Consider the following 20,505-nt stretch of genomic DNA (forward strand, 5'->3'; position numbering starts at 1 on the left):
CAAAGTCCTAAGAGTTGGGGGAGAGTTTAACACCTGTATTAAAAAATAGACATTTTAAAGACTATCTGACTACATCTTCAGCACTTCAGGTATCACTTCTGTGCTTGGCAGAACACATTCAGCCATCCCCACTTTGTTCTTTCCGGCTTTTCCTGGGAGAAGCCCTTGCCCCCAGACTGCCTGCTGAAGGAGAGACAAGCCACAGCCAGAGAAAGCAGATCCCACCACTCTTGTTCCACCAGGCAGAGCAGCAAAAGCAAAACCAGCTACCCCAGAAGACATCCATGAGCTGAGTTTGACCTGTGCTCACACAAAGCAAGGGCCAGACACCCCCAGAAGGAGCCAGCACTCTGGAACCCCTTACAAAGCAGCTTCCCAGCTGCCCTGGGCCAGGCTGCTGTAGGAATGGACCAGGTGAGTCCTGACTTGCAGTCTAGAGAAATGAGCAGAGCAACCCCATTTGCAGTAAATAACTCCATTAGCCCTGGTCTGACACAGCTGCCTGGAGCAGAGATCCCCAGGGCAGGAGCAGGTGTCTCACTCTCCACCACTGGTGCACTCACAATCAATCCGGTACTTAATCCAACAGGATTCACCCTTCCAAGGCTCAAAAACCCCTTAGGAGCAGACACAAGGGTGGCAGCACAGGCTGGGTTAGGAAGAACCTTTAAAAACATCCCCTAATGGTAAAAAAGCTGAGGCTGTGCATAGACTCACCCAAATTTTGGGTGGTTTGCCCTCAAGGACCAAATCACCTTGGAAGAAGCAGCAATAGCTTTGTGTCCCAGTGCACCAAGTCCTCCAGGCTCCCAGTGTGGCACAACTTGGGGATGCTCCTGCTGCCCACCTCAGCCAAATTTTAAGGTACCAAAGTGTCTGTGCTTGTGCTGTGCCCAGGCCACCAGGAGAAAACCACAGCCTGGGGTTTTACACAACAAAAGAGCAACCACCGCTCACAGAAAAGGCAACATCGTTTTCCCTACAGCTGTTTCACCAGGAGAGTCACCCCAAGTGAGGGTCTCACTCAGATTGCAAGCAAGGAGATGAATAAAACAGAAGTGAGATTGAAGTTAATACACAAAGCCAATAAATCCACTGTCCCTTTCCCCATGGCTTGGCTCCATCCTGCTGATCCCCAGCCTGACACAGCCACTCCAGTCGCTACCCAGCTGGCTTCTTTCACCAAATAAGGTCCATTCCCACCCGTCAGCACAGGCATGAGCAGCCACAGCCTATAAATCCCATCAGAGACGGCACAAAGCTCACACATAACCCATCTTCTGGGCCCCCAACCAGGAGACTCCTTGGGTGGGTGCTCAGAGCCCAGCAAGGGACGAGCGTCGCTGGCAAGTCCCTGGTGCAAAGTCTGGGAAACACCGGGACAACAACCTGGCAGCAGCTCCCCCAGCTCAGGGCAGGGCTCTGCATCCCCTGGTCTGACAGCATCTCCACAGCACAACCATCACCCCTCCCAAAACCTGCACTGGCCTCATTTCTCCTCACACAGACATGAGTGGACGTCAGGGATCCCAGCAGCCCCAAAAGCACAGAGCTTAACAGCAGAAATGCAACACGACAGCTGGCATTCATCAGGGACGATGCAGGAGAGCTGGGAGACCCCCCCTTTCAGCATCACCAAAGGCCAGAGGGGGCTCAGCACTAAGCCCAGCTCCTGGCCTAGCTCTGCAGGAAAGGTCTGTCCACCGGGGCCAGGCTGCCCTTTGTGCCAACACCATCCCCGGTGAAAACCCAGCACTTGCTTTTCCTGCAGCAACACAAAGTCACACCAGCCGTCTGGCCCTTGTTAGCATTAAAAATTAAAGACAGAGCAAACAAAACCTAAAGCTCCAACATTTATTATGGCAATTTCCCACCCACCCACAGACCTACACTGTGTTTTGCTTTATTTTTAATTCATCACATCACATGTGCCTCCCGAGGAATGGCACGTTGCAGGGATAACCAACAGGCCGGGTTGTCCACAAGAGCAAGACAGTCTTTTCCATGGGGAAAGGAGCCAGTCGAAGCCATCATTAAGCCCTTGACCTTGGTGGGTGGGTTTTTTTTTTTCGTTTGTTTGTTTTTAGAAAATGAAAAAAAGAAACCAATGACCAAAAAAAAACCAAACAAAAACCCCAAAAAACCGAAAAACCAACCCCAAAGAAGTGTCGTACTCTATTACAAAATATAAATACGATAGTCTTGCAGGCAGGAGGAGCCCCGGGAGCGCTGCTGTGGGCGGGGGACTCCTCAGGCTCTCCTGGGAACGCGGCGAGCCAGCAGGACAGAGGCCACCTCCGGACGCCGAGACGCCGCCGGCCGCTCGCCCCAGCTTCACCTCCTTTCAGAATTTAAGTGCTCTGGAACTTCCATCCGAAAACTGCCAGACATCCGGGGCTCCCTGGGCGCTGCGCCAGCTGGGGGGATACGTCGAACCTACAGAGAGCATGGGGACAGAGGAGAGAACAGGTGTGACATGGCCCACGGTGTGAGTCTTTCCCTTATCCTACTTTTCTTTCTGTCTCTAACAACTAGGACACCCAGCTGCCACAAAGGGACACGGCAGGATGGAGCCCTTCCTCTCTCAGGCCACACTCCCGCATCCGGCATCCTCGGCACCACGCAGGAACCACAGGAAGGAAAAACCTCTGGACTTTACTGGGCAAGGACCAAGCCAGCCTGTGTTGCAAATCTCCTACTCCTTCCCAAACCCTCATGGGCTTCCCCCAGGTGCTGAAGGCCCTCCTAAAGCCATGGAACTGTTAACACAGCACATGGCAGGTGGCTCACTGAGGGCTTTTCCCAACTCCCGGCACAGTGGATATGGCACGGCATGGAAGCGCACGCTGCAGCAGCAAAGCTCAAGCTGCACAGCCCCAGCCCATGCCCAGCAAAGCCATTGACTGCAGCAGCATGGGATGGGGCACTGGAAAGCAACCATTCCCAGCTCCCAGCTCCTGCTCCATCACCCACACGACAGGCTAAGGGCTACACTGGTGGCAGGGCTGGCACATCATCAACACACTCCTCGAAATCCACCTTGGCAGCCCAAAGGGGAGCTGGTTTCTATGGAATTTACTTCATACTTAAAAGAGTGGTAAAAGGGCTACTACATGTGAGCTGCCATCAGGGCTTAGTAACCAGCTCCTTCCTAGGCCAGGTCTTCAGTGGGTGTTTACTGGAGTGTCTCCTCTGAAGTCAAGAGCACCGTGCCCGATTTCCCTCCAGGGAGGGCTTGTTGCTGCTGCTGTCTGAGCCCAGCAGTTTCCAGGCTAAGGTTAAAGCTGGCTGAGACTTCCAAGGCAGCCAAGAGCAGCACAGCCATCCCAGCCACTAGCACACCACCACTGCAAAGCTTAAGTCCTGCTGAGGGGCACAAAACCTTGGGGTTCCCCCACACCTCCTGTCCCTCCTGCATCCCTGTGGCTCGTTGGAAACCAGCAGCCAAGCATCTGGGCTCGAGGAGCAGCATCTCTTCAGCAGCTCTGGCAAAGAGCCCTCCAGGCAGTATCACTCTTTCCTAGTCAATACTACAATTTGTCCATGCATCCGCCAAAAGTTGGTTTCAACCTTTATTGGAGGAAAAAAGAGAGGGAGGGATCTAAAAGAGCAGCTGGTATCTCTTTTCTGTTGGGCACAAACTCTGCACTTAGATAAATCCCAAAACTGTGTCTCATCAGATACGCCACAGCCTCCTGAATGTCAAGCAAAGACATGGTATCGCTTATTCCTGTATTATCTCAGCCCTTGGAAACATAATAAATATGAAACATCTGTAGTCTAAATTCTGGATACTGTTTCAGCGCCCTGATTACATTCATCATTCAATTTGGGGGAGATTAGACACTAAAGGGTATATGCCATAAACCCACATTCCTCCTAGAAAGTTGACAGGGCTGGAGATTTTAACAATAGAGACACTGTTACCCAAATATCACTTATTCCTAGAGACATCTTTTTACACAGAAACAGGGAAGTTTCTGTGGAGTACAGGTCATGGGATACCAAAGCAGCTCGAGAGCACACACTGGGGCCTGGGACATCCATGCCCCAACCCACCAAACTTCAGTGGGTTCAGCACACCATTAACTCATTGCCCCTGGCAGAACAACATTCACGAACATCTGCTTTGGTGTCGGGGTGACAGCACTCGCCAGCTACGCCCTCGCCAGCCGGTGTTCAGACAACTCCTCCTACAGCAGGAGCTGCTTCTCCTGCAGCTCCTTCCTCCAAACCACCTGCCCTGTGTGCCACGCAGCGCCCGCTGGGCTCCTTCATCTCTGGGAAACCTGGAGAATTCAGCTTTGGGAAACCTGTGAATCACACGCATCGCTGTGCCACTTAATAAAGAAGTCAATCGCTTGCTTTCCGCTGGTTAATCTTGTAGCAGCACAGGTCTGCCTAGTGATGCCTGTATATGGATATATGCAGATGCCTATGTGCTTTTATATATAATCATTTTGTAAGCAAAACACAATATAGGGAAAGGCAGCGGGACGACGACCACCATAGGATGGACCCAGTGTGCAGTGCCTGCTCTGAAGGACAGCCAGGCACAGTCCTCAAGAAAACATCTCCACCGTGGTCTCACAACAACCAGCAATAAGAACAGGGACAGGGAGGGAGAGACCCAGATTCTGTACAGGTATTTTGTGGCACAGGATCAAAAGACGTGTCATCAAGGCAGCTGCAAAGCACATCCCTGTGGACACTGGCCCTCCAGGGAACATGTGCCCATGCCTGTCACCTCGAGCTCCCCATGCAGGGGCAGGACTCTGCCCACCCTACACTGTGCTAAGGATCTCTCTGGCACAACTCCAGCTCCAGCCAGTGGGCACCAGTCTGCTGAACAGGAGCGCAGCTCAGGGGGCACTGCTGGCACCTTTCCAGCCCTCCTGCACTCTCATCCCACTAGCCCAGACAACAAAATCTTCATCCCTCCTCTTCCAGGATTAAAATGGAACTTTACTACATTCTTTTCAAATCCCTCTTAGAAAAGGAAGATTTTTTTTTTCTTTAGCTAGGTATTCCTGTCTTTTTTTAAAATTCCAAACCTCCCCTTCAGAAGGTGCCGGGCAAAATACAGGGCAACAAATGATGCCATCACAAGAAGACGACAGAACAACTGGAAGGTTTTACAGAAATCAAAAAAAAGGAAAAGAAAAAAATAAAGTATTAAATCCATTACACTAGGAACAGCAAGAGACAATATCACAGCGGTATGTGCTTTAATAAAGTAAAGAGATGCTGCAACATGCAGTATTTGTCAAACTGACAACATATACAGACCCCTAAGGGAGGGGGCAGGGGGGACCTGAACTCCGGATTTTAGACACAATGCACAGAAACCTGCAATTCCCACCAAAAAAAAAAAAAAAAAAAATAAATCAAAGCCCAGGGAGAAAAGCAGGGAGCAGGGCTGGGAGCTTTGGGCTGGGAGCTTTGGGCTGGGGTCAGTGCGATCCCAGACCGCGGCGGGGACACCTCGGCCCCCCGAGAGAAATCAGTCGCTGCCCACGCGCCCACGTGTGCCAGTGGCTGATTTCACCCCCGTCCCCAAAAGCAGCTGGGGATGGATGGATGGGGGAGCCCCGGGGGGCTGCAGAGCTGATGGGTGTGCTCACCTCTTCTGCCAAACGGGGAGGGAAATCCCTGCTGCAGACCCAGGGAAGGCCGGGGGTGCCGCAGGCTATCACGGTGCGGGGGTCACAGCTCGCTCCTGATCTAGAGGGGGGGAAAAATCCCAAAGCTATAGGTCCAGACTGCAAACACCTTCCACTGGCCGGAAAGTGAACTTCCTTAGCCCAAAAATCCTCTTCCTGGGCAGAGGGGTCTGATTTAAGGCCCTGGGGACTGGAGGGGGCCCCCCAAAACGCCCCTGCAGCCTGCTGCTGGAAGCCACCTACAGCGTGTGTCAAATGAGGACACCAGAAGCTGACACTGTGTACTTTAAGGTTTTTTTTTTATTTTTTCAATAAAGGGACAAAATGGGTGTATGAACAGGATAATGCAGACAACTGCCAAAAAAACACAGACAGTGGTTTTTCCAATAGAACTTAACAAAGACCAGAAACAAATACAATAAAAAGCCAGGTTGTAATGACCTTTGGTCATCCAAATAATAAAAAAAAAAAAAAATTAAAAAAAAGTTTTAAAAAAATTCCCCCCCCAAAAAAAACCCCAAAGAAAAATAAAAGATCAAATTAAGTGCCTCTGTTTTGAACAGAGCACATAAGCAATAATAAATAGTGACTCCCATAGTAAAAGATAAAATTTCAAGTTACGACAAACAGCTTTCATTACAGGAATAGAAAAGGCCAATAACAAAATATTCTGCATTGCCATTTACAAAAAAGTATTGACTCAAGCGGGCTTTCTCTTTAATATGCTTTGCATATGAAATTCTTTCCAATCTAAATATAAAGCACCATTTAGTTTTTGGCAATGAAAAAAACTGCAAAACGGTTTTTTCTTTTCTTTTTTTTTTTTTCCTTTTTTTTTAGCTTTTTTTTTTCTTTCTTTCTTTCTTTCTTTTCATTCTTTTCTTTCTTTCTTTTACTGCATATGAAGTTAAGATGCTGGAATGTCGGGTGATAGAAGGAAAGGGACATAAAGCACACTACATAACAAACCAACGTTATTAGCTTGCAGTACTGCATACAGTATGGCAGCAGGAAAAAAGAACGAAAAAAGATATGTACACCCCTCTGTGACGGCCAGCAGCGTGACATCGGAACAGGTTTCCCCCAAAGGGCCATTATATGGCCTCGGATCTGTACAATGTCACACCTTTTTTGTCTTTTTGTCTTTTTTCTTTTTTTTGAAACATACAAATAATTTGCACTATATTATCCTGCCAAATTAAAAAAATATACTGTGGCAGCCTGTGGTTTTTTTTTTTTTCCACTACCAAAAAAGGTACATCGATACCTTTTGAGAGAACAAGCAACAGTTAAAAATACAAGCTTCAATATAAATACTATAGTGCCTACACTAGATGAACATTTAATTCAAATACCATTCTAGAAATACAGAAAAAAGAGACCATAAATGTGTTTTAGCATAGGAATCAACATGAGTGTGCATTTTCCTATATTTAAGTACTATATAATCTTAAAACCTTTCCCCAATGCATGTTTTTATACAACCTGAAGAGCTGTGTATATCCAAGGCATAGAATTTCCACTACCATTTTAAAATGAGTAACAAGTCTTGTACACCACCAAGACAATGAACCCTAAAATACAGTTTCCCCCTAAACATAATGAAGTGTTGTGGTTTTTTTTTTTCTTTTTCTTCCTTAAAAAAATTTTCTTAACATTTATATTTAAAAAAAGGTTTTGTGGTGTTTGTTTTTTTTTTAAATCCTTTTTTTTGTACAAAAAAAAAAAAAATCCTTGCACTGTAGGAGTGAAAGCAATCATTCATTTTATGTGAGTGTAGAGTCTGTTTCCATTCACAGCGCTGTAATGTCGCGTCCGAGAAGATAAGCTCATTAGTCAAGTAAATGGCTGGCAAAGTTTGTGGGGTTTTTGTGGGTTTGTTTTTTTTTTTTTATGCTCATCAATGTGTGTTGAATTTTTTTTTTTTTTTTTTTTTTTTGTTTTCAGCATTCTTGCAACTTTTCCCTTAAAGTATAGACCTGTAAACTGGGAAAATTGTACAGTGCACTTAATTGTCCTATCTGAGCAGTCTTATTTTATACTCAACCTCTGTACCTTTGATTAAAGAAAAGATACAGACATCACAGGCAGAGTCAAGTGCTATTTGAACACCAACCGGGGCAGGCGCTAGCTTAGGAATAAAACAAGGAATCCTCTTCCACGTCAACACAAATAGCACACAGAGGATGGGAAAAAAAAAAAAAAGGACAACTTTTAGGGAGCACAGACAGATACTGCTACTCTTTTGCTTTTTTTCCTCTTTTTTTTTTTTTAATTTTCTGTTACTTCTTCCAAAGCATGACATTAAAGGCAAGTCTTAAGAGTTCATAGTTAATCACCACTGTGTCGATATTAGCTTATACACCTGTTCTAGTTTTAAATGGCAAACAGTACCACATTGTGCTAATAAATCACAATTTATTTATTTTTTTGCTCCTCTATCTGTTACACTCGGTAAAATATTATTGCCAGTCTTTATTTTATTTTTTATACGGTATACACGAGGTCTTAAAGTTTATCATTTGATTGTCAGCTTGACAACCAAGTGGCTCCGGATTTATTTGTTTTGGTGCCTGAATCAATAAAAGATATTATTAAAAGTAAATATCTTCATAAAACGGATTTCCTTTATTGTGTGTTTAATGGTGTTGAAGGGCCTCTGCGCATTTCACGTTCTATTTAATCATCGATGGGGAGGAGGAATAAAAGTTTGGGATGGGGTGGGTGGAGTGGGGGGAAGGTTCTACATCTCGTTTTAAGCTCTCTTCACGAGCCAAGCAGGTTTTTTTAGATTGGTATGATCAGTTTAAAAAAAAATAATAGTAATAATTAATAATAATAATAATAAAAGGCAGAGGAGAATGATGCTTAACTAGGACTGAGCGGATCATGTCTTTTCTCTTCCTTAGTTTCCTCTTCCCTCTTCGCTCCTAGGTGGCCGGCGCTGTGAGGGGCACGGGGTGGCTCCCGGCGCGGCCGAGGTGGCGACGAGCTGCGCACGGAGGACGAGCAGAAAGGAGCCATCGGCATCGGCCGCGACAGATCCAAGGCACTCGGATTATTTATCATTATTATTATTATTATCATTATTATTATTATTATTATTATTATTAGTGTGTGTGTGCGCGCGTGTGTGTGGGTGGGTGTGTTTGAAATCAAACTCTAAGAGAAATCTACCTCTTCCTGACTGGTGGCGGTCGGTTATTCCCAATTAAAGGCCTTTTTTAATGTTCCCAAGGGGAACTCTGGCTCCAATCGCGGGTTTATTGGTTTAAGACAGCGATCTAGGCTAACACAACGCTTCTTCGGTGCTATCGCTCCTGTCCGCAGAGGGTCACCCACAGCGAGTTTTCCTTTGCACGTCACGAAACAAAACTGTACATGATATGTATTACAGGATGTATGCAGCATGGTCGGTTTTGTTTGCTCTCGGGTTTGGTTTTGTTTCACTTTTTTTTCTTTCTGTTTTTTTTTTTAAACTCCTCCTCCTCTCCTCTTTTTTCCTCTTTTTTTTTTTTCCTTTTCCTTTTTTTTTTTTTTTTTCCCGAACGGAATTGGAAACAGCGACGTGTTTGCTCAGCAACTAATCAGGGACAATTTAAAAACAGCCATAACATACCATACATGCTGTCTAATCCAAAGATTAAAAAAAAAAAAAAAAAGGAAATAAAAAATAAAACCAACCAAAATAAAAAAACAACCCAAAAAAAAAAAACCCCAACATACACAACATGTAAATTATTGCACAAGAGAAAGGCTCAAAGTTTGCGTAAAATGCAATAGTATTGCCCCGATACAGATCATGCATTCAAACGGTGAGAACAAAAAGAAAATAAACAGGGTGTGCTGGTGACAAGCACTTTCCAAATATCCTTAGCTTCCATGACTTCCATCACAAGGGACTAGAAAACCTCTACGGGGATGCGGGATGGGTTAGGGACGGGGGTGGATGGGGGGTGGGGGTGCGGGGGTACGAATATACCTCTATTCAGTTTTTATCTCGTTATTCAAGACTCGATCACTGTGCCATTTTTTCATGTGTTTCTCCAGGGTACTGTACACGCTAAAAGGCATCTTACAAATCTCGCATTTGTAAACGTCCTTTCCCACCTGCCCGTGTGTTTTCATGTGCCGGGTGAGCTTGCTACTCTGGGCGCAGGCGTAGTTGCAAAGCTCACACTTATACGGCCTCTCGCCCGTGTGGCTCCGTCTGTGGACGGTGAGATTACTACAGTTCTTGAAGACCTTCCCACAGTACTCACAAGTGTCGCTGCGTCTGCCCTCTTTTGAGCTGGGCCTGCCAGGGCCCGGGCCACTAATATGGGGGGTGCTCCCTCCGCTTCCCGTGCCGCTGCGGCCTGAGATCCCTCCGTCCAGCTCGCCCGGCGGCGTGGAGAAGCGCAGGCTGCCGTTCTCCGAGGAGTGCTCGGAGGAGGAGGCGAAGGGCGATTGTCGGGAGTCGCCGAAGCTGAGGAAGGGGTCCTTCAGCTGCCGGGAGGCAGCGTAGCCCGCCAGCCACTGGGAGTAAACGTTCTCGGTGTTGGGCATGGCGGCGGCCGGCAGGTCGAACTCCTTCTCCAGCTTGATGCGTTTGGAGAAGGGGCTCAGGGAGCTGGGGCTACCCAGCAGCAGCTTTTTGGACAGGCCTCCCGAGGCAGACTCCCCCGGGGAGCAGCCCCGGCCGTTGACGGCCCCCTCGTCAATGCGGTCGGACTCGCCGGCCACCGAGTCTTCGTCGCAAGTGTCCCTGTGCACCTCGGGCTCGGGGAGGTGGCCCCGCTTGTGTTTCTCCCCCAGGACCTGGTGGAAGGCCTCGCTGAAGTGCTGCATGGAGCTCAAGACCATGCCCTGCATGACGTCCGGCATCGCCCGGCCCTCCTCGCCAGCCCGCGAGTTGTTCTCGTGGTGACGGGCCGCCTCCAGGCTCATCCCGAAGCCATAGTCCGGCCTGTCGCTCTCGTTCAAGTCCTCCTCCTCTTCCTCCTCCTCCTCCTCCTCTTCCTCCTCCTCCTCCTCCTCTTCCTCATCCCCATTCTCAGGGATCATGTTGGGGTCATTCTCGCTCTTGAACTTGGCCACCACAGACTTGAGGGCGCTGCTGGCACTGCCCACCAGGTCGCTGGTGCCTGGCTCAGGGGAGCTGGCGGTGGAGAGCCCGTCATCCGACTTCACTGTCATGGGGGAGGACTTGTGCATGTGGGTCTTCATGTGGCGCTTCAGCTTGCTGGCCTGCGTGCAGGCGTGGTCACAGAGGTTGCACTTGTAGGGCTTCTCCCCCGTGTGGCTCCGGCGGTGGACCACCAGGTTGCTCTGAAACTTGAAGGTCTTCCCGCAGAACTCGCAGGACTTGGACTTCATGGGGGGCTGGGAGGGAGGAGGAGCGGACTGCAGAGGAGGAAGGGGCGGCGTGGCCAGGAACGGGGGCTTGCTGCCGGGCTGGAAGGGCTGCAGCAACCTTTGCATAGGGCTGGGCCGGCTCGGGGACAAGGGTGGGCTGGAGGTGTTGCCGGCCAGCTCCCGCAGCCTCCGGGAGAAATCCATAGCGGGGGGCTCCATCGCCATGGGGTTCAGTCGCAGCACCCTGTCAAAGGCACTAGGGTGATGGGTGGCCAGAGCCATTTCTTCCGCACCCAGGCGCTCAATGCGATGCGGATCCAAATGGTGCCTCGGGGGAGGGCTAAAGAGGGGCGGCGTGGGTGGGAAACGCCCTTCTCCCAGCCCCGACGCCTCCCTCGAGACCGAGCCGGGTATTCTGAGCAGGTTAAAAGGGTTATTGTCTGCAATGTGAATCCCGTGGAGAGGTGGCTGGGAAGGGCACTCTGCACCTAGTCCTGTTGGGATACCAACCCGTGGCGTCAGGGGGCTGCCGTGCTCGCTTTCTAGGTAGATCCGTAAGCCGTGCGTGTTCTGTGCGTGCTGCAAGAGGAACCAGGCGCTGTTGAAAGGCTGTTTACAAGTCGTACACGTGTAGCTGCTGGGCTCATCTTTACCTGCAAAATAACACAACAAGCAGCGTCAATCTCCGGCCGTCTAGCGGCGGGTGAGCGCTCGCCTCCCCGCCTAACCTCCTCTCCTCCTCTGGGACGCTCAGCTGGGAGCTGGGGAAGGAACATCCCAGCTGAGGGACAGGCAGGGGACATGAACAGCAAGAGGTGAGGGGCACAGCAGGGAGATCCAAACCCACACCAAGCACATCCACCTCCTCCCACCATGCCCAGCTCCAGGTTCAAAACTGGACCATGCTGGGTAACCATAGCATGAAACAAGCTAAGAAATGTAAAAGTCAACCAACGCCAGCTCCGACTCAGCAGACTTTATGCTGTAGGAGGCTGCAGGCATTTAGAGTGTTGGTAAATAAACACATAAATAAGTATATAAATAGATAAATAAATATCAAATAAAGAAATCCCCTTCTGAAAAGCACTCCACACAGATCAGTTCAAAGCATCACAACTGCCAGCAAGCTGGGCATCAACACATTTTTAGTCTCCTCCTTATTTTGAGATTAACAACGTCTACAAAATTAAGAATTAACTTCGGCTCCTTAGCAGAGAGATCCACCTCTGCGGCAAGGAAAGAAATAAAAATAAAAATAAACAGTAAAAGAAAAAGGGAAGGGGGGAAAAAAATCTATCACGGGACAGGGAAAGGGGAAGACAGAGAGAGCGGCAGCTCCGCCAGGGAAAGAGCTGGAGGGTGGCCAGGAGGCCTGGCCGAGCGCCCTGCCGGAGCTGCATTATTTCTCTCGCGCTGAAAAGAAGCTGAGGATGGTAAATGCCACTTTGGCAAGTAGTGAGCTAACTCTATTTCATGATAATTTATTTTTGGAGATAACATGGACATTATAAAAGAGCAACCAACTAATAAATAACTAAACAAAAAGCCGGCTAATAATGACAGCAGAAAGCAGCCCCTTCTAATATATGGCAAAACAAGGGGGATGAATAACTTTTTGAGGGCTGCCTGCGAGGGAACAGTGGTGTGAGATATGGTGAAGGTGAGGGTGCCTTTACTGATTACTGGGATTTTGCAAATAATTCACTTCCACTCCCATATGGATGCTTTTTGCTAAATGCTGGTGAACCGAAGCTGGAGCTAAGAGAAGGGTATAAATTCATTTCCAGCCTTGTTCAGCTGTTCTCACAGAGCTGTTGTTTAGTGATATTTTAACAAATAAAAATAACGTTGACGTTTGCTGAGAGATAAGCCAGGAGCCCTCCAAGGGCATCAGCTCTTGGGGTGGTACTGGCACTAACCACATACTTCTGCCCTGACCCAACATTTATTCCCAAGGAATCTGCTCCTTAGGCATCTCTCTTGGGTAAACAGGCTGCACTGAGAGTTGCCCTCATTAGGTTTCCCCTATTTGCCTAATACAAAGAAAACGAAAATTTAAAAAACCAAATAAGGAGAATTAGAAAAGGGAACACTGCTTTATCTGTGCCCATCTTGTTTCCCATCTCACAGGGGAGGAGGGAAGGAAAATGTGGGCATTTTCCTCCTCAGTGATCTGGGGATACAGGACAGAACCAGGCACCTTTAAGGTCCCTTCCAACCCAAACCATTCTGTGATCCTATGAGATCCAGCACTGTGGCTGTACTGCTCCATCCCAGCTTCCCTCCCTGCCTCCCGGCTCTGCCGCTATTCTACGTTTGGCCTGAGAAGCTGAATCAGGCAAGCAAAGAGCCTCAATCATCTACAGCAGGCATTTAACACTTTAATCACTTTAAAAGCCCGTGGAATAATATTTAATGTTTCATCCTGAAGCCTGTGTTGGAATAAAATGCACTGTTGTGTTTAGGATGTGTCAGGCATGTGAGCACAGATAAATACTTAAATCTGCTGAAATTAGAGGGAAATTCAATTGGACTTTCACATTCCTATGCTCATTTGTGAGCTTGGGGGGAAAAAAAATAATATCTTGCTTTATCATAATGAAGTGGAAGTTTTTAACACCATGGTAGGAGCTAACAACCAAACTACTTCGCCTCTCTACCTTATAGATCAGGTCAGAGAAAATAGCATTTTATCTTATAATGAGGATACAACATCGAGCGTTTGCTACCACATTTTAGTATTCCCATCAACTAGATATTCTAGATCATAAGGGCAGCTCGTGTAATCATAATGTCAATGAGAAGGGCTGTTACGACTGAGACTAAAGATTACATGGAAAAAGCTGCTTTGAAACTGGTAATTATTACCAGTCCACTAATAGCAAATGATGCATTACAGTTTCACCGTATAATCTGTATTTCACTCAGCTCCTGCCAGTGCGGCCTTATTATATTACAGTGCTCACAAATTCTAAATTCCTAAGCTACAGTCATCAATAAATGTGTTACTTGCCATAATTTGCAAAATTACTTTGTTCATAACATCTTCGACTGTTATAAAGACTGGAATTGATTTCCTGCGTGGCAAAATTAGGGCTACATTGACTTAGTGGAGTGTAAAATGTAAGATTATTCTTCATGTGCTTGCCTGAAAAACAAGTTTTCAATTCACTGTCCGTGTTTGGTAATCGAGATAATAATTTACATTTAAAATCATGTTTATGTACAAAACTTCCCTAAGCACCCCACCATTTAAGGGAGCAACATAAAACCAGGCAATAAAACAAAGGAGCGAAACAGTTAAAATCCACCAGCCATTTGTCTCCACCTCCTGCTCTGAAGAGACATGATTTCTAATTTGTCTATTAGTGCTTGATTAATTATGAAGGCTATTGACTGACCATATCACCACCTAGAGATACGTTCCAGTCTGATGCAGCCTTGCCAAACTGCAAAAATTATGGCACTAATCCACAGCAACAGGATGGGTCCTTCGACTGCCACGGCAATTCCTGGGTTTGAAAGGGACTCATCCTCTCTTGCTACCATCCCACCACACCACGTTTTTTTTGGGACACTGTTTGGGTCCCCTCAAGAGTCAGACCCAAAGGCCGTATGCACTGATGTGTCCTTACAGTGTGGGCCAGCTCCTGTGTCCACAGCCTTCACAGCTAATTCATCTGGGCACGACCATGGACAAGAGAGATGGGTCTCACAACAGGGAGATGCAGAATCTGGTGCTGGCCAAAGACAGAGCTGGAGACGGTCCCATAGGGCTCTTTGTGCCTCACCATCCACCAGGACAATGTCTTCCACTGTGATGCCACTGGGGCTTTTGGCTGATTTCCAAGAGTCAGGAGTCACTCCTGAACCAGCCCTCCTTGGCCACCAGCAGCAGGGCTAGAGCTCACATCCTTGGCTACTTCTCAGTTCAGGAATTTGAGGGCTGAAAGGGACCCCCAGCTCTCACCCTCTCTGACCAACACAGTGTCTTCCAGTAAAGCACAACCCCCTCCAGCCCTGCAAAGCACAAAATCCCAGTGAAATCTATTCAAACCAGCTCAGCAGACAGGGAGAGCACCCATTGCTCACCACCACAGTCAGTTCCCACAGCCAACCGCACTCACTGACGGGTACTGGGATCCACAACTTCTCCAGCTCCAAGCTCTACCTGTTCTCTTTATATTTTGAGGTTTAAACACTGAAAAGTTCTTGATACACAGTGGGTTACTCACACACACCAAGGTGTTCTTTGTGAAACTGAGGCACACTTCAAAATCCAGCTATTTTTCCATCCTGAAGCCACTCCTCCCATTACTCAAGGACCAGCCTGGCCCTTCTCACCCTGGTGTCATGCTGGGAAGGACCTGATTTTCCTCTCAGCTTCCTACAGAACTGATGCCTTCCAGGGTACTGCATCCAGCTCTGCCAGCACAGCCCCAATTCCACTCTGGACCTGATGTCTTCTCAGCACATCCTTCCTGACAATCTTTCCAGACCACCCCATTACCCTGACCCTCTTGCTCTGCACCCACCTTTGCTTTGCCCACAGTATATTAATTTTTAAATCAGAATTGTATATTAATTTCCAAATCACCAGCAAAGCACTAAGCACCACTGAGGCCCCCACCAGCACCTGCCGAGCTCTCCAGCTAAAGCCCCACATCCCCAAATCTGTTGGCCAGCTCTGCATCACCTGTGCTAGCAGTACCACCCATATGCAATGTCTCAGTGCTGTGCAGTCTATTTCATCTACATTTATCAACCAAAGCTGTCATCTAGAAGAATGAAATCAGGTTTATTTGACAAGATCCATATTCCATAAATCTAGGCTGAGTGGCATGAATTATATTTCTACACTTTAATTCTTTATCAATTGAATCTTGTGTTGGTTCTACCGTTATTTTGCCCAGAAGAGATAAGCAAAGTGTTGCCAACTCTCCCACATTACCCTGGCCAGCTCTTGACAGCATTTTTCCAGTTCATAAGCTTTTTTTATAAGCAGCATGTCAACTCTTCAGGGTTCCTTGGGTGCAACTTTTCAGGGCCTTTTTATTTTTAAATAGTTCTCTCCATCGAAGGTGAAATATTTTTTCTCTCTGCTCATATAAAACCCTCCCTGGCTACCAATAAGCTAGAAAATAAATCATCACCCACCTATGATACAGGAACATAACACGGCTGCTTCTCCAGGTCTACAACAGAAATATTTATTAAAAATTTCTACCTTATTGTTTCTTTCATTTATCCCTTCCTTCTTCTCCAGAATCCTGAGCAGCTCTCTCTCTCTCCTCCTCTCCCCATTGGTGCCAGGCACAAGTTTTCCTCAGCATCTCCAGCTCTCCTGATCCATTCTCTACCCGCCATGGTTTCTCACTGCGATTGATTGCTATCCATTTTCCGTTTTTTTAATTGTCATATATTGATTTTTTTATATCTAATTGCTGTTCTCATCTCACCACTGAAGCGAGTGAAGTGGGATTTGGACTGGGGCCAAAGTTGCCCTCTCCTTCCTGGACAGCTCATCAACTCTTTACAAATAGCTTCCAATTACCATTCGCATTTTTGTGTGTACATTTTTCCTCCCAGTCAATTTTACTGCTCATTTTCCTCCTACTCTGGAAATTACTCCTGTAGGAGAATTACATGGGGATACCACGACCCAAATACAAACCTGGGGCCAAGATGACACCTGACTGGCCTCACTCAACCCATTACAATTTTATTCCTTCTCTGCATCCCGGATGGCAAAAGACCAGTGATGAGGCACAGCATTTCACTACAGCACAAATGTCCAGTGTTTCTCAAGTTATTGGCTCCTCCTGCTTTAAAAAAAAAAAGCAACAGAACAGCTCTTGCCTGCCATGCCCCCAGAAGAAGTGACTTAACCAGTGACACACGAGTGACAGATTTAGCTTCTGATCTGCAAAATGTTAACAAATGAGCGGGATGGATATTGGCATTTGAGTGCCTTTAAGGGCAGTTGGCACAATTACTCAGTAAAATATGAAGAGATGGCTGCTTTCAGCATTAAGGGGCTTTTTTTATATTAAGGAAAAGCTGGCACTTCTGCACTGTGCTCACAGATACACGCGGCGCACTCCGAGTCCGAGTCGGAGCAAGCCAACCCCTCCAGGCACAATAGAGCTGGCTCTGAGCAAGAGCCACAGTCATCTCCACAGCCACCAGCAGCAAAGCCAGACAAGATGCTGGGGAGAAGACCAGCTGGGAGGAGAAGCTGTCAGCTAGATGCCACTGCTGGGAGGGAAGAAAAAAAAAAATTTAAAAAGCCTTTCTGGAGCTAGGCATGCAAGTTCAGGCATTGCCAAGTGAGTAATGGAATAATCAGCATGCGTGTGCCAATGTGCTTTGGAAGAGCTTCCTTAGTTTCTCAAAAGTCAGGGCTGGATCCAGGAAAGCTGCTCGCTGGACACAGCACACGCAGCATCCTCTGGGTGCACCTAACCAGGCCCATGGCACGGGATGCTGTTTGGGGAAGGAGCCCCTGCTCAAGGAGCAGGGTGTTAAACACAAGGTGTGTTTTGCCCCAGAGCACCGCACGAGCTGCACACAAACACGGAGCATTAGAGGCACCCCAGTTTTCCCAGTGTTTTCCCAAACAAACCAGCAGCGTAAGCAGTGGCTGCACACGTGCCAATGGTGTGCGCAAGGATTTCATTCACAGCTGCAGATTTGCTCCCTCAGAGAAATCCCTGTGCCAGAGAAATCTCTGAGCAGACCTGGATGTGGCCCTTGCTGCCTGGACGGCCCAGCCCCTGCTCTCAGCAGCATCCCTCCACAAACCAGCCCCACAGGCCTTGGTGGCTTTGCTCCTGTGCTCTCCCTCACCTTCCCAAGACACCACAAGCAAACCCAAGGAATCTTTACCAGGCTACCTGCACCTACAGGACACATAAACACCTTCCTGTACAAAACAGCAAGGACAGAAGTTAAAGCATTCCCCTCTCTTCTGCTCACAACCAAACAATCATAGGAGAAACAGCCTGAGCCAAAACCAGGAACTTCTTTATTCAGCTTTAATGTCAACTGACTGCTTGATTTTTGGACTGATAAATTCGGAGTTGTTGTGGTATTTAAAGGGGGGAAGGAAAAAAATTGAGTTAATTGTTACCACTTGTACTTGATTCAGTTCTCCATCTGGCTTGTCAAATATCTCCTTTTTTTTTTTTTTCCCTCCTCTCTCTCTCTCTTTTGGAAATCCATACTGTTGAAATTCCTTTCAACTGCAAACTAGTGAAGTGAAACAGTTGGGACACAGGAAGCGTCTCAGGGCTGGGAGACAAGCGTGTCCTGCTCCATTCTTGCAGCAGCCACTTCTCCCTTAGTAAAGGAAGAGCTGCTTTGGCATGACTCACCTTTTCCTGGTAGCATCAGCTCACAAGGGAAACTCTAACTGTCCAAACATATTTTTTCCCTCTTGCATTAATTCCTCCTCCTGATCCTCTGGATTGCAAAAGGCTCGTGATTAACCTGGTCCTGATTAACCTGGTCATTAACCGGTCCTAAGTAGCTGTTGGCACTGGGAGCATCAGCACTGTCACTGCTGCTCTCATAATAACTGAAATAATACTAAATAACAGCAGTAGCTGCATTTGTGTACAACAGGGTACTTCCTCTCTAACCTTTTCTCTTTATCATGAGAGGAACCAGATTAAGAAACACTGAAAAAGGAAAATATCCCCAAAAATCTGAAGGAAGTGACACAGTATTGCTTGTAAAACAGGAAATACCATGGCTGTTCTGCCTTTGAAAATAAGATGCTGCAAATCGAGTCCACGTTGTTTATGCAAAGGCCTGGTGGAGAGTCTTGGGACCAGCTTAGTCATAAAAATGTCAAAAAATGTAGAAGAAATTTTGCTTTGCAGGACTCTCCCACCTGCCACCTTTACCAGATTTTCCTTCCTGTAACTCACTGATAAAAGGTATTCCTGAAATTGATATTCAATACTGAGATTGGTATATCAATATTGATATTTATATTCCTGAAAACAATTATTCTGCCTTCAAATTCAGACTTCCTGAAATCATATAAATAACACTGGGAAAACACTTTCCAAACTGAGCATGAGTAACACCATTTTTTCATTACACCTTCTTTTAAAAACCCTCTTTAAGGAAGAACCAGGCCAAAGCATCAACACCATGACTCCTCAAACTTCAAAAAAAGAAACCCAGCAATAATGAAACAGCAGCTGGCATTGCTTTGCCAGTCAAAGATTTAGACTGGAATAAGGAACTCCAAGACTCCAAACTTTCCTTGGGTTTTACAGCACTGCTCAAGTTTCCACAAAGCAGAAGTTTTTTGAGGAAAGAGGGTGGGAAGGGGTGGGACCAGGGAGACCAGCTCCTGTCTGGAGAAGAAATGGGTATTTCATGGGTAACCAATTTGGTTGTAACCTCAACATTACTCATTCTTCTAAGTAGAACCAAAGTCCACACACTTAGATTCCCACCTCAAAAAAATACTTCATTAGCAACAAGCAACAAAACACATGGTTTGTCAGAGCCTCGATGGGGTGCTGGGGTCCCATGGCCTGACCTCAGCGTCTGTCACCGTTTTCAAGGCAGTGATGATTTGGCCACCAAGAAAACCTGCTTTGAGCTCCAACTTGGCAAGTAAGGTATCAGCCTGCGACTGATTTTGTGCTTTTTTAAAACCTAAGGGGGGTGGAAATCTGTCGCGCCTTGATTAGCGAGGAACAGAAGAAACCTGTCATGGGAAAACAATGCTGTGCTTGAAATTCAGCTTTGAGGGAGTTTTAGAAGAAAGCCCTCAAGCAAAGACGACTTGATCACGTGCACACATGCAGCCTATACATTGACAATATGGGGTGGAGAAAGAGAGGCAATACAGATCTCAGCACCACGAGGAAAGCAGCTCCAGTCTCTATAAACACCAGTGCTGGGACCTAAAGGGTGAATGAACTCTTTCAGCCCTGCAAGAGGAACTCTCCACTGATATCATCACACATCTCTAAAAACATCCTTAGTGAAGTAACCAACATCCCAATGCCATTCCTGGCAGTGTACAAGGCCAGGTAGATGGGCATTGAGCAAGCTGGTCTAGTGGAAAGTGATTCTGCCATGGCAGAGGGGCTGGAACTGGATAGTCTTTAAGGTCTCTTCAACACAAACCATTCTGTGTTTCTGTGACATACAATATTCCTTACATGCCTGTCCCTGACTGCCTCTTCCAAGCACAGGCACAGGGATTGTAAAAGGTTTAAACAGGAGTGGCATCACTGGAGTGGGCACCTACTAAATCCGCTCCTCTGGACTTACCTGGCACCAGGTGTGTCCCCTGCCAGAAGGTCCACCTGGACCCACCAAGGACTAAGCCTCACCTAAGCCCTGCCACAAAAAAAGCATCAAAGCCTTTCCATGGCCTCACCTGATTATCCAGCAAACGGTACCTGGCTCCAACAGTCCATAATTATGCATTTACCCAGTGGCTGCTGGGGACAATCAAGTCAATAATTCACTT

General features: G+C 47.1%; 1 protein-coding gene across 3 annotated transcripts in view; it reads right to left on the bottom strand.

The window, feature by feature from the left end:
* Positions 1-2,143: 2,143 nt before the first annotated feature.
* The window catches only part of BCL11A (BAF chromatin remodeling complex subunit BCL11A), a 70,553-nt gene continuing 52,191 nt past the window's right edge, over positions 2,144-20,505 (bottom strand). The window contains exons 3-4 of one of the 3 annotated variants that reach the window (XM_033055281.1): positions 9,926-11,653; positions 2,144-2,436 (exon numbers count right to left, since the gene is read on the bottom strand). In XM_033055281.1, coding sequence (XP_032911172.1) covers positions 2,345-2,436; positions 9,926-11,653 — 1,820 coding nt within the window. In that variant the 3' untranslated portion in view covers positions 2,144-2,344. Of the gene's footprint in view, positions 2,437-9,645; positions 11,654-20,505 lie in introns of all 3 variants that reach the window. The other 2 variants (XM_033055280.1, XM_033055279.1) reach the window with 2 other exon arrangements.

Source organism: Catharus ustulatus, chromosome 3 (genome assembly GCF_009819885.2).
Source record: "Catharus ustulatus isolate bCatUst1 chromosome 3, bCatUst1.pri.v2, whole genome shotgun sequence".
Lineage (NCBI taxonomy): Eukaryota > Metazoa > Chordata > Aves > Passeriformes > Turdidae > Catharus > Catharus ustulatus.